This window comes from Microtus pennsylvanicus, chromosome X, assembly GCF_037038515.1.
Source record: "Microtus pennsylvanicus isolate mMicPen1 chromosome X, mMicPen1.hap1, whole genome shotgun sequence".
In the NCBI taxonomy this organism is placed as follows: Eukaryota; Metazoa; Chordata; class Mammalia; order Rodentia; family Cricetidae; genus Microtus; species Microtus pennsylvanicus.
In genome coordinates this window covers 18,389,260-18,401,424 of record NC_134601.1, presented here as the reverse complement: position 1 = coordinate 18,401,424, position 12,165 = coordinate 18,389,260, and the positions used below count along the sequence as shown (strand labels likewise).

Genomic DNA, 12,165 nt, shown 5'->3' with positions numbered 1-12,165 from the left:
CATATTTCATTTTGATCTCGTGGGGATTGTTACTCTTTTCACCGTGGCATTTGTAGGGAGCCCCATGACGATCCACACCCCTCTGTGATGAAGTGCAGCCCCCGGGGGCCTTTCAATTTGCCCCTCTTCAAGTCACCTCACAGACCAAGTTTGGATCTTCCAGGCACAAGCCTGATCACCTCCGCACACTCTGACACAGTTTCTCTTTGAATAAGCAGTCACCCACCAAGAGGAGCCTACTCCAAGACCTATCCCTCAGAAACCTCGTTCTCTTTAGAGGAAGGTAACACCTAGACATTGCCTGCCTCCACAAGCATGCTTTCCTACTGGCTGGAACAACTCCTGTGCATGAGAAATGCCTCGCATGTGGGCCCAGCTGGTGCACAGACACGAGGAGAGTGTGTGTGTTCGTCTGTGAGTGTGCATGTTTGTGTGAGTGTGTGTGTGTGGCAGAGTGGGGGTGGGGTAGTGCCTGGCGTGTGTGGTAGGTGATACAGCACCAAGTACTGTGGATCCAGGCTGACTCTGATTTTGGAACCACCAGATCTTCAGAAGAGGGACCCACCCAGATAACTTGACCACACTTCAGCCACATTTTCCTGAGAGTTCTCTTCCCTTGGGAAGCTTGTCCCACCTGATTGGGCCCCAAATCCCCGAATGGGATGATGTGTGATCATGTGGAGAAGCATGCAGGCATGCATGGATGAGCCTGCTGCAAGGAGCTAAAGGACTAGACCCATGCAAGTAAGGAAGCTTGTGTGTTGACCTGGACTTGAAGGTGCACACGGCTGGTCCGGGAACTGCAGTAACGGGGGCTCGAAGGGACAGGACTTCCTTCACCAGAACACATGCTGTCCTGCCCACTCCTTCAGGGCCCTGCGGTCCTGACAGAGCTTTCTCAGATCTCCCCTCTGTCCTTGATTGCAGTCTGATGCAGAAGGGAGGCTCCAGACATCACCTCAAGGGCCACCATGGCGGGCCCTAGTGATCAGTCACTCGCCAAGGTGGACCTGCTTCACCTCCATCCTCTGAGACTGTCCTTCCACTCGAGGGGGATCACACCTAGTTCGTCCTCAGTCCCTGAACCTAAGAATCCCTGATTCTGGAAGAGCGGAAAGGAGGGTAGGCAAGGGTCTAACCAAGGCTCTTCCACTTCCATGGTAAGGTTCACCTAGAAATCACGTCTAGGGACTCTGGGCTTGCAGTCACACATGGCTGAAACGGGACCCCACTATCGAGGGTGGGAAAGGCCCAGAGCACCTCCTCTTCTCGGTGTGCCCGCCCGTCTAGCTCTCTGCCCTGGACCAATCTGGAAAATGCCCAAGAGGTACAAAAGGTGCCTCCTGGAAGGTCCCTAGTCCCTAGAGCAGCAGCAGGCAAAACTGCCCTGCCCAGTGACCTCAGGCCGTGGAGCTCCAGCACAGCTTTCTCAGACTGCTCAATCTGGCCTCCTCCAGTCACATTCAGAAGCTAGGCTCTGGACATCACAGGCTCTCCTGGGGACCGATACCTCGTCACAAACCTAGGAGGACAGGATTCACGTTGATCCCCACAGATCCTCCTTACCCACGAAGGTGCGTCACACCTAGCTAGGCCCACGGGGCAATGACACATACGTGACTTGAGTGTTGGGGTGGCACACGCGTGTCCCGGAATAGAGCGGATTAAGGCTTGAGAGGACCTGAACACCCACCGCCTCTTTCACCTAGGCCCGCCCTCCACGGATGTCCTGGAGGACATCTGAAGTGCCCAGAGACCTCGGAATGGGCTATGGGGAGGTCCCTAAGTCTTTCCCCAAGCACCCGTGTTTCTGGTCTGCTCTTCTCAGTCCCGCGTCCCTCACAAAGCATTCCTAGACTTTCCTCCGGGAACCTGGGCCATGAGGACAGGAGATGTGGTGTGGAATTCAGTAGCCAGGCATCAACCACCTCAGGGAAGATCATGGGTCCTAACACCTGGTCACTCACCTAGAGGAATGGCCTCGGGAGGGCGACCCGAAACCCGGCTTCCCCTCGGCAGCAGTCACAGCCAGTTAGTTCTCACTTCCAGTAAGTAGTCGCCCTCTGTGGAAAAGCGTGGGCGCGTGAGCATGCGTGCTCCTGTCCAATGTCTTTAGGCCCGCCCACAACCACGCACAACCACGTATGCAAGCAGGCATGCACGCACGTATGCATGCGTGGAGGGGAAATTTCCCTTTAAGGCTCGGAAGGACCTTAAACACCCACACTCGTGTTTTGACTCAGCACAGCTGTGGACCTGTGGACCCGGATGAATGTCTCACTGGCCCAGACATCAGAAAGGGCCATGTGACAGGTCCCTGGTCCTTTGTGAGCACACATATCGTCCCGCCCACTCTTCTCAGTCCCTGCTTCCTATCAGAGCTTTCCACACAGCCCTTCCAGGCCTCCTCCACTCCACTGGGGAATTTGGGCTCAGGACATCATCTCAGAGACTAACCTGGGTTTCAGTAACTACTCACTCACCCAGAGGGACTCAGCTCTCCACAATGGTCAGACTGACTCCCTTGGCTCTTTGTCCTCCTGGTGGGCGAGGGAGGGGGCAGCATCCCAGGTCGGCCTCACTTTGGGGAAGTGTTCTACCTCTATAGAGAACCATGTCAGCATATGTGAGGCAGGCTGGCGCTGGTCCGTCTTGAGACCGACCCTGCAATGAAGCATACTTGACTTGGAGCTTTCGGTTGTGCATGCACAAACTGGAAACTCACCTAGGAAGGGCTGAAAGTGCCCGGAACACCTCTGCTCCCTGTTTGCAATGTTCACACAGGGGCATACAAGCGGTCCTGCTCATGCCTCAGGGTCCCTAGCACCTTCACGAAGCTTTCCCAGGCAGCCCTTCTGAGCCTTGTCCACTCTAGGGTGGAAGTGAGGCCCATGATCACCTCGCGGGCCCTGAAGCCTAGTCACCGGCCTTTTAGATGGGAGATGTCCCCCTATAGGCCTTGTGGTGTCACCATTTTCACAGGCTTTCATCCATGTCCGTCAATCCAGCCATTCCCTGGGATGAGTGCCTTTTAGAGGCCCTAAGACCCCAGGCCTTAATGTCCTAATTCTTCAGCTCCTTCCCTCACTCCGCCAGTGTCCCCCAGGCTCCACTTTTATGGGAGCTTTCTAACTACTGTCAACATACAAGCAAATGGAAGGAGAGTCCTCAAACTGTCCCTGCCACCACTACTGCTGCCAACAAGATTGGTCGGATCCATGAGGCGGCTGTTTTCAATTCCAGCCTTTTGCTCCCCACCACGGCTTGTGGTATGGTAGTCGGTACAGGGCGGATCACACCTCTGGGTCTCTCTTTTTATTAAACTTAAAATCCCTGCAGCTCAAATTTCGTGGCTTTTCCATACACTATATGTCCCGCTGCCATTTTGACTGAGGTCAGGTGAACTTACCATCATCTTAACTGAGGTCAGATGAATTCACCGACATCTTAACTGAGAGCCAGGTAGATGACCAAGTCCTGTCATCTTTACTGAAGTTTTCCCTGTCTGCTCCCCCAGTGCTGACTCTGTTGCTTGTGTGTTTTGTGCAGTGGCACGCCTTAGGTTGGCCGCACCAAGAACATGCACTTTGCCCAATTCCTGTTCCCTCTGTGTGTATGTTCATACATGTAACTTAGGTGCACCTGTGTTTACCGTTAAATGTTATAATTGTCTGTTCATTGCATCTCATTTCAGACTGCAGAAACAATAAGTCTTATGTTTTATGCTGGCATGTACTTTTAAATTTCTTACAAAAACACTTTATATTTGATCCAAACCTCATTTAAAATGTAGTAAGATGTTCTCTACTATTGTCAGTTCGGCCGTTAACCTTCTATTGCAAGTATTTTTTTTCCTTCTGTCATTTTACAAATGTAAATCTTGCCTGATAAATTAAGAGCCGGTACAGTCAAGCTCAGGCCCGGCTCTCCAGGCCGATTCTATACTGTAGTTCCACCTGATAAACGGCCCTCAACTGCTCCGAGATCTGGGAGACATGGCATTTAAATATTTAATTATTAATAAACTTTTCATAACAAAAAGAGACAGGTTGGCTCCTAGCAGCAGCACTCTACTTCCTTCAAAGAAGACAGAAAGCAAATGGGCACAGAACAACGTCCATCCACACTTTGCTTCGACTGCCAAGCGCTGACCACCGAGAAAAACTGCCTTTCATCTGAACTGAGGATCTCCAGACACGAAAAGAATCTCTGGAATCGACAGCCTAGCTGCTCAGGTCAAGGTAGGCTTGTCTGCCTACAGATTCCGTAGCCCACAGGATCTTCTGGAGCCTGGCAGGCCCTGCTCTAAACATCAAAAGGCAAATGCGACCTTCAGTGACCACGGAGAACCCTGAGGTCTAGGTGCCAAACAAGTAAGTTCTCTGTCGTTTTTTAATCAGTAATTCAACTAAAATTTCATCCTTCTCAAAGATCTCTGATGCAGTTTGACAGCTGAGAGGTTTTGTCAGTTTAAAAGGACAACCTCACCAAACAAATTTCAGTAAAATACAAATACAAGACCTGCAGGTTATAGAGGTGTGAGCTTTTATAAACACAAGTTATAAACACAAGTTATCAAATTTCTCTCACACGCTGTGTTCCATCGTCTTAACACTTTTCATTGTGCAATAATATCTGTCACAGCCATTCTGACATAAATATGCTACTGACATAAATATGTAAACCGGCCCCGTGTCAAAGCCCAGCACCAAGGCCCCTGCACCCTGGAATGGCAGGCAGCATGGTCTTCTGTCGTTGTGTGCATGCTTACTCTGTTTCATGCGTGCAGCTGCAGGGGATGGTGGGGGAACTAGGTGACAGAGATGTAAGTGAACAGTCAGGCAGCCTCCTTCCTGATTTCTACAGAGAACTGGCCTCTTACTAGGGGAGAACGTTTTTCCTATGACACTGTGGTTGCCATGACAATGGGGACAAGCCATTCTTTCCTGGTTACAGATACATTAGCGAAAGATACTCACAGAGTGGAGACGTGGGATCACTAGACAGACATGCGAGGCACACAGGTAGGTGCCTGCAGCCATCCTGAGTGAATGTGAGCTGGGCCCGTGAGTGTGCCGTGGGTACGTGCTGGCTCTTTCGTGGGACAGGAATGGTTCTGGCTATTACTGTTTGACGCGAAGCCCCAAGGACTGGTGCTCAGCCAGCCCTGTCTCTTTGTCCTCGGGTGACACCTCACCGCGTTGGTGCCAGCTTTATCCGTTCAGGCCCTGAAAGGATAGCTCGCCAACCTACGTAAATGGCTGCCTCGTCGCTGTTTGGCAATGATTGTCACACGTGCTCTTGACAGAATGGCCGTGTTGGTGCGATGGCACCTTACCCGAGAGAGTTGTAGCTTGTGTTGTCTGAGAGAGAGAAGCTGGAAGGCATTTAAGGAGGAGGTAAACGTGGATGAGGACTGGCAGTTCCCTTGGAGGATAGAAGCGGAGGTCTCCAGATCTCTTGGCCTGGAGACCTGACACAAGAAGGGAAGAAATGCCTCCAAAAGACAGCCACCTCTAAAGTGGCCACGAATTGCAGCTAGGCAGACTGAGGCAAAAAAAAAAAAGTCAGTGCGGTATGAGAGCACCTGAAGAAGGGGCAGCGTCTGTTCCCTCGATGGGTGTTAGTTTGTGCCCGGGTCGGAGTCTTTGCTCTGTCCACAGATGGTTTAAGCATCAGCTGGGCTGTGTTACAGGGTGTGCAGCTGGGGTTTCCCTCTGACTCAGCAGCCCATCACCGGCATCTCTCCTTGTATCTCGGCCCCTGCGTGTGAACAGTAAGCTCTGTGCCCTTCTCACACACTCTAGTCAGACTGGGCCCTGTCTGTTTGTCTCACCACAGGGAGGGGAGCCATCTGGAAGTTCCCATCTGGACAAAACGTGAATGGTCGTCGCACACGGAGACCGTGTGCGAGTTCTTGACAGAAGGCCTCGGGCACGGGGCCAAAGCATGTGTTGAGACAGGGATTTCAGGATTCCGTCTTGCACCCTTCTCCTTGCACCTCTGGGGAAGACTTTGCTGCTTTCATCGGAAAGGTAACTGTTGAAGGTAGTGCACTAGAGGTGATGCCTGAATCGATGGAGCCGGATGGCAAAACTGACAATATTTAAGCAGGCTGGAGAAGAAGGAGGGCTTTTCTAAGGCAGGGCGCAGTAGGCCTGCACAGATGGAATACACACGCCGGGGAGAGCGTGGCCTGATACGGGTGCAGACGCTTTTCTCTGTGACTGAGTTACAGATGCTGCCTGGATGTCCTGGCATTTGGGCTTGAACTCAAACTTGATATTCCCGGGTATGTTTTCTAACTCCGGAAGTGTGTGAGGCTGAGAACATCATGCCTGAGGGAAGCTGAAGCTCCTGCAGGCACCCCTGCCTGGGGTGGAAAGCTTGCATTCTATAACTATAACGCGGGCCTCCGTGATTGCTAAGGGCACCGAGTGAGCGGTGGGCTCTCTGGTGCCCGAGGTGTGGTACCCGCATATGGATGGGGGCATGGTTGCTTGGGCTAGATGGTGGTCAGTCAGCCTTGCTGGTGAGCATGTGCTCGGAAGGTCCAGCAGAGGGCAGCCGGAAGTAACTGAGGTGCCTATGTTTTCCTCTGTGTCCTCAGCAGATAGATACCTGTGGCCTAGTACTCCACGGAGGCTGGATCAGAGCAGGCCAACCCTGTGAGATCACACAGATTTCTCGGAGGAAGAACCACTGCGGGTGATCCCTAAATTGAGCCCCAGATTGCACAGTCCACATTTACAATTGCATCATCCAGCAGGTGTGGCCTGGGCCAGACCTAGACTCCTGCATGCTGAGAGCCACTTTATGCACTGTGAGATCAGATTGGAAGTCGGTAAGACTTGAACGGGAATACGGCAGAGGGGACACTGTACATTTGAGCAGTGAATAGGGATCTGGTGCTAGAATTACCGACGGGTGTTTATGGATACAGAGGGTGGGACAGGGAGGGCTGAGGTACTGAAGCGAATATCATTTGCCTCCCATATTTCTGTCCGGTCGGGAATTCCCATGGGTAAGGCAAGGCCTGGAGTCCCTAAGGGAGAGGTCGGGGTGCCCGCACTCACCGAAGGGGTCGTGGGCTAACAGGAGTCCCCAAAATGACCAGGGTCCTCAGGGAACTGCATCAGGAGCCCCGGGTCCACAGTGCTCTGCGGCGCTGTGCCTGGTGCTGGCCCGGTAATGACAGAAGCCGCGTGCGTCTTGGCAGGAACAGTGAGCAACAGTGGCTTGTGAGCCCTCCGTGGTTCTTCCCTGTGTGGTCATCTGCACCCTCAGTGGGCCTCTCCTGAGGATCAGACAGATGTGGGCTTTGTTTCCAGAGTGCATGCACGACACGCACGGCATGCTCACTGCTGATAGGAAAGCGCGGGCCCAAGGCAAAGCAGTCAGGAAAGGAGTATACCCCTGACACACACCCACTCACGGTGAGCAGAAAGGGACGAGACTCCACTGAGAAGCACGGGGGAGGCCCTGTGTGGAGAGGCAGAGAATGGAGGGACATGGACTGGAGAGCTACGCCTTATACAGATGAGATTGGACACCATTTAAGATTCAAAGCATGCCTTCTGGACTTAGGGATGGGCAAGTGACCATCCAGGGCATCAAACAGCCGCTTTGATTTCCTGTCTGTCTAAGACGACCCTGTGGATTAACAGACGTTGTGGGCAGGAGAGATCTGTGGCCTGGGATCTGATGGTAGAACAGTGCCCATCACCAGCAGATATGGGTGTGCAGGGCCCATGGATTTGAGACAGCAGTAGGAGAGTGGGCAATACCAATGGCGACACTTACCCTGTTGCTCTCATCTGACACTACTGAGTCTGCCAATTAGAAAGCATTTCTCCAAGGTGAAGTGCTTTCCTTGGGGGGGGGGGGTCTCCTTTGTGCCACGCATGCACTTGATCCCATAGCGAGGTCCAACAGGGAGTTGGGAGCAAGTGGTCAGAACCAAACTATGAGGGGGTGGGGGAAGGGGAGGGAGGCCAGAAGCTATGACAGTGACAGCAACCATCCTTACCTGCCATGTTATGCAAATCGCCATGAAGATTTCCGCACACACACACACACACACACACACACACACACACACCCGTTCCTCAACCTGGTATCATACTGGTGCAGAAGGCAAGGTGCACTAGGTGTGCACAGGCTTCCTGGGGTGGGGCACAGGGGGGGTTAGCTCCCTAGGAAAGAAAGCTATGAGGCTCCCCCCACCGGGACGGAAGACCAGGGAGCCCCCAAGGCATTGGATGGGCAGGAAAATACACAAGCCAAGTAAAGAAACTCACCTCTCTGGGAGGAAGTTCACCACCCTAGCCTCAGGGTGGGTGACCATGTGTCACACATCTGCTCTGGATCCTTCCATATCTTCTCAGGCACACACCCTCATCCCTGTGGAACGACAGACTTTGGGCACCCCCTTGCTTTCTCTCTCCTCACCTCACTGAGCTGTGGCTTCAGTATCCACTAAAGGCTAATTCTGTCCTAACGCAGCTCTGCTTCCCTCTCCCACACTTACAGGGCAGGCCCACATCACCCTGAGAGAGGCCCTCAGGTTGAGCTTGTCTACCAGATTCTGGAGGGAGGACAGCACCGCAGGCAGGGGAGCCAGGCCAGACAGAGACGACCAGCAGGGAGCAGTGCCCACCACAACGCAGGGGGTCACCCTGCCCTGATCAGAACAGCCCTAGGGTTCCATCGCCATGGACTCTGCAGAGTATGTGCTCTGTGGCTGGAAGGGCCAGCTGTGGCCTGCAAGGGTGTTGACCAGACCCAGGACCTCGGCCCATAGTAAGAGGAGAGGGGCCTCTTTCCTGGAGGTCCAAATTCTCTCTGTTGGTGAGAAGACCAGAGTGAGGAGCATAGAGGCGAGGCCCCTAACCAAGTCTGAAATCGTAACCATCGCCTCCTTGGCCGGAAAGGAGTCACAGGGCAGTGGCCCGCCAGGGCACACCAGGGCATACAGAAGAGCCCTCAAGGTGGCCCTGGATGTTCTGGGCGAGGCAACCCGCTTGTATCAAGGAGAAAGGGCAGGTGGCCGAAGAACTAGCATAGCAGCTCCCAAGGTTCCAAAAGAGGAGACCAGCTGCAGCCCAGGCCAGCTCCCGCACCCCCAAGGGCGCAACCAGAAAGTCCAAGGGCTCTCCCACAGGAGTCCTGGGACGCGAGGCCGCCCAGGACCTGTGTTAATGGGCTCAGGGAATGAGCCTGCAGTGCAAGGGGGGGAAGCCCAGGCCCACGCCTCTGTAGAGTCCCCTTACTCTGAAATGCAAGGGAACACGTTAAGGGGCACCAGAGCGCGGCCAAGTTCCTGCAAGACGCCAGCAGGAAATGCTGGTGATGATCCTGGCAAGAGAAAGTTGAGCACCCGGGCCTCTAGGGAGGGTGCCCGCGCTAACAATGAGCATAGACCTGCCTCTGGGCCACCGAGGAGGCATGCCTCAACCTCACCCAAAGCTCTCAAGCAGCAAGTACGGTGTGGCAGCCTAGAGATCCGGGCCATTGGAGCCCAAAGGAAGACCACCCTCCCAGAGAACAAGGAGGATCCCGGCCCGCCGACCCCGAGGCCAGACTCAGAGGGGGCATCGGCAGCCTGCGCGCCTCCAGTCCCGAGCCTGCGAAGATCAGTCCGCATTGCTGGCAGGAAAAGGAAGATCCATGTGCTGTGTGCACATTGCGGGCTCTCGGGACTGGAAACTCGAGTGCACTCGAAGGTGACTAAGGCCCCGGTCAAGAGGAGAGCCCCTGGAGTTCAGGAAGACTGCCAAGCCACCAGTGTGGCTTCTGCCCAGGAGACGAATACCATCGAACGAGGGATGCTGGTCTGGTTCAAATTCCAGGACCATCCTTTCTGGCCGGCGGTGGTCAAGAGTGTCAGCAAGAACGACAAGACGGCCAGGGTGCTGCTGATCGAGGGCAACATGCAGTTTGAGCGCAGGGGTGTCCGAGTCCCTCTCCGCAAGCTGAAGCTCCTGGACTGTGGGGAGAGATTCTCCCTCCTGCGGAGAGCCAGCAAAGTGTACTGCCAGGGCATCAACTGGTGCCTCTCGGTGATCGACCGCTACAGAGAGGACCTCGCCTGTGGCTCCTTCCGGGGCTCCTTTATGGACTACTACACCGCCCGAGCCAGTTACCCGCTGAGGAGAGCCATTCAAGAGGGCGACCTGCGCATTGATTTCCCCAAGGTGAGCTATGCCGACTTGGAAGACTGGGAGGAGGAGACCGCACCCTGTGGGAAGAGGCCATGCAAGAAACTCCTGCCTGACCGCATGAGAGCCGCTTGGGACAGAGCCAACCAGAAGCTCGTAGACTTCATCGTGAAGAGAAAGGGGGCCGACCAGCACCTGCTGGACATCGTGAAGGGCAGGAAACCGTCCCGGTGGCTGGACGACCTCTGGAAGTCAAAGAGGGAAGTCTTCTGCATTGAGACCTACCTGGAGGATGAAGACCAGTTGCACCTCGTGGCCAGACATTTGCAAGAAATATCCAAGGAGGCAGACCAGGCCCTGCTCTCGCTGGCAAGAGGAGACCAAGTCCGGCTCACCATGGAGGTTCTTCTTCCAGAGGCAATCATCTGCTCCATCGCTGCCCTGGATGAGCTCAGCTACAAGGAGGCAGAAGAGAAGTACCTGCGTGGCCCACCTGTGCACTATCGTGAAAAAGAGCTCTTTGAGAAGACCATCCTAAAGGCGGCCCGGAAGAGGTCAGCAGCCAGGATTGGGGCTGGCAGGTACCCTCCTGCACCCACTCCTTAGAAGGGAGCTTCCTCCTTTCTGCCATCAACCCCTGCAGCTCCACCTCCAAAAGAGAACCATCTGGGAGACTGTGGGGCTTGCTATGACCGCTCCTCACTGCATACGTGTTTCTCCACACACAGACCCCACCCCTACCCCCCTACCCCGAAATAAACGTTCACGAACTTGCTTGACGTTGCAGATTGTCTCGTGGATTCGGCAATTCCTGTTAGCTTCAGGCCGGGCCTAGCCCTCTGTGGCCTGTGCCCAAGCGTGGAGAAGTCCCGTGGGGTCTCCTGTCTGGACCGTCACCAGCTATGGGTGGAGTATTAGCTAGCTATGCGCAGACTTGCCCTCTCTTCACGGGCCCCACGCACCCAGACAGCACACCAGGTTCCTGATGACACTGTGTCTCTCTGTGTGTCTCTGACTCTTCCCCATACTCCCTGTCCTCTCTAGGGTGCCTTGGATGGGGCAGGTCCCATTGCTTTCTCCATTACCTCCCTCTTTGCTCACTCACGTTGAAGGAGAGGAACACATGTGTGCTTTGAGGCTGTGCTTTGAAGCCAAAGAAGGGGTTGGAAATGTTGTGACCCTAGGGATAGCCTGATTTCAAAGGACACGCCCCCTCTTTGTGTGTGTGTGTCTCTGCATGTGTCTCTCTCTGTCTCTCTATCTCTATCTCTCTGTGTGTGAGCACGCTAGCACGCGTGCATGTTTGTGAGTGTGTGTGTGTGCTCTCCTTTTGATCCTCCTATCTCTGTCTCCTTGTTGCTGAGATCAAACATACCTGTCCACATACCTTTTGGCAAATGAGTACTGGATGATGAAGGCAGATTTTACATTATTAATTTCTTTCTGTTATTTGTATATAGTTTTTAATTCTTTGCCTATAAGTTCTTGCAAATTGTTCTTAATGAGAAACTTTACTCTTTGATCAGCATTTTTTGGAGAAAGTATATTATTTTTGTTGTTATTTATTTGGTTTTGTGCTGAACTTGTACATCTAGATTTGGTTTGTTTCCTGAGTTTCTCTTTTTTCTTTTTTTAAATTCTTATTTTCTTTCTTTTTTCACTGGGAATAATTACAATGTTTAGAAGAGGACTAAAGTCATAATAACTTTGAAGTGTTGTTTTCCTCTATGACGGTGATTTAGACCAGAGGTTCTATGTCTAGCCTTTCTCTGAACACTCCCGTAGGTTTTAGAATCTATGTTCCTTTGGGTCTTGCCCTGCGTCAATTCTGGTCCCTCCTGTAGGTCCGCAGCTTCCTTTGAAGCAGCAACAAGATGTGCATTCCCCTCCTGTAGGGGATTCCCGTCCTTATTCTTGGTCTACAGTTGCCTCTGCTGCTGTGAGGTGTCAAGACCAAAATTCCTATATGCTCTGCTACTCAACTTCTTCCAGTAGGACCGCATCT

General features: G+C 53.3%; 1 protein-coding gene across 1 annotated transcript; it reads left to right on the top strand.

Moving 5' to 3' along the window:
* Window positions 1–8,652: 8,652 nt before the first annotated feature.
* Window positions 8,653–10,766, top strand: LOC142841021 (putative PWWP domain-containing DNA repair factor 4). Its single transcript, XM_075957738.1, has one exon. The coding sequence runs from the start codon at window positions 8,715–8,717 to the stop codon at window positions 10,764–10,766; it is 2,052 nt and encodes a 683-aa protein (XP_075813853.1). The 5' UTR covers window positions 8,653–8,714.
* Window positions 10,767–12,165: the final 1,399 nt, after the last annotated feature.

What these genes read in the sequence shown, in the direction of transcription:
- LOC142841021 (XM_075957738.1), top strand. Translation starts at nt 8,715, where the DNA reads ATGGACTCTGCAGAGTATGTGCTCTGTGGCTGGAAGGGCCAGCTGTGG.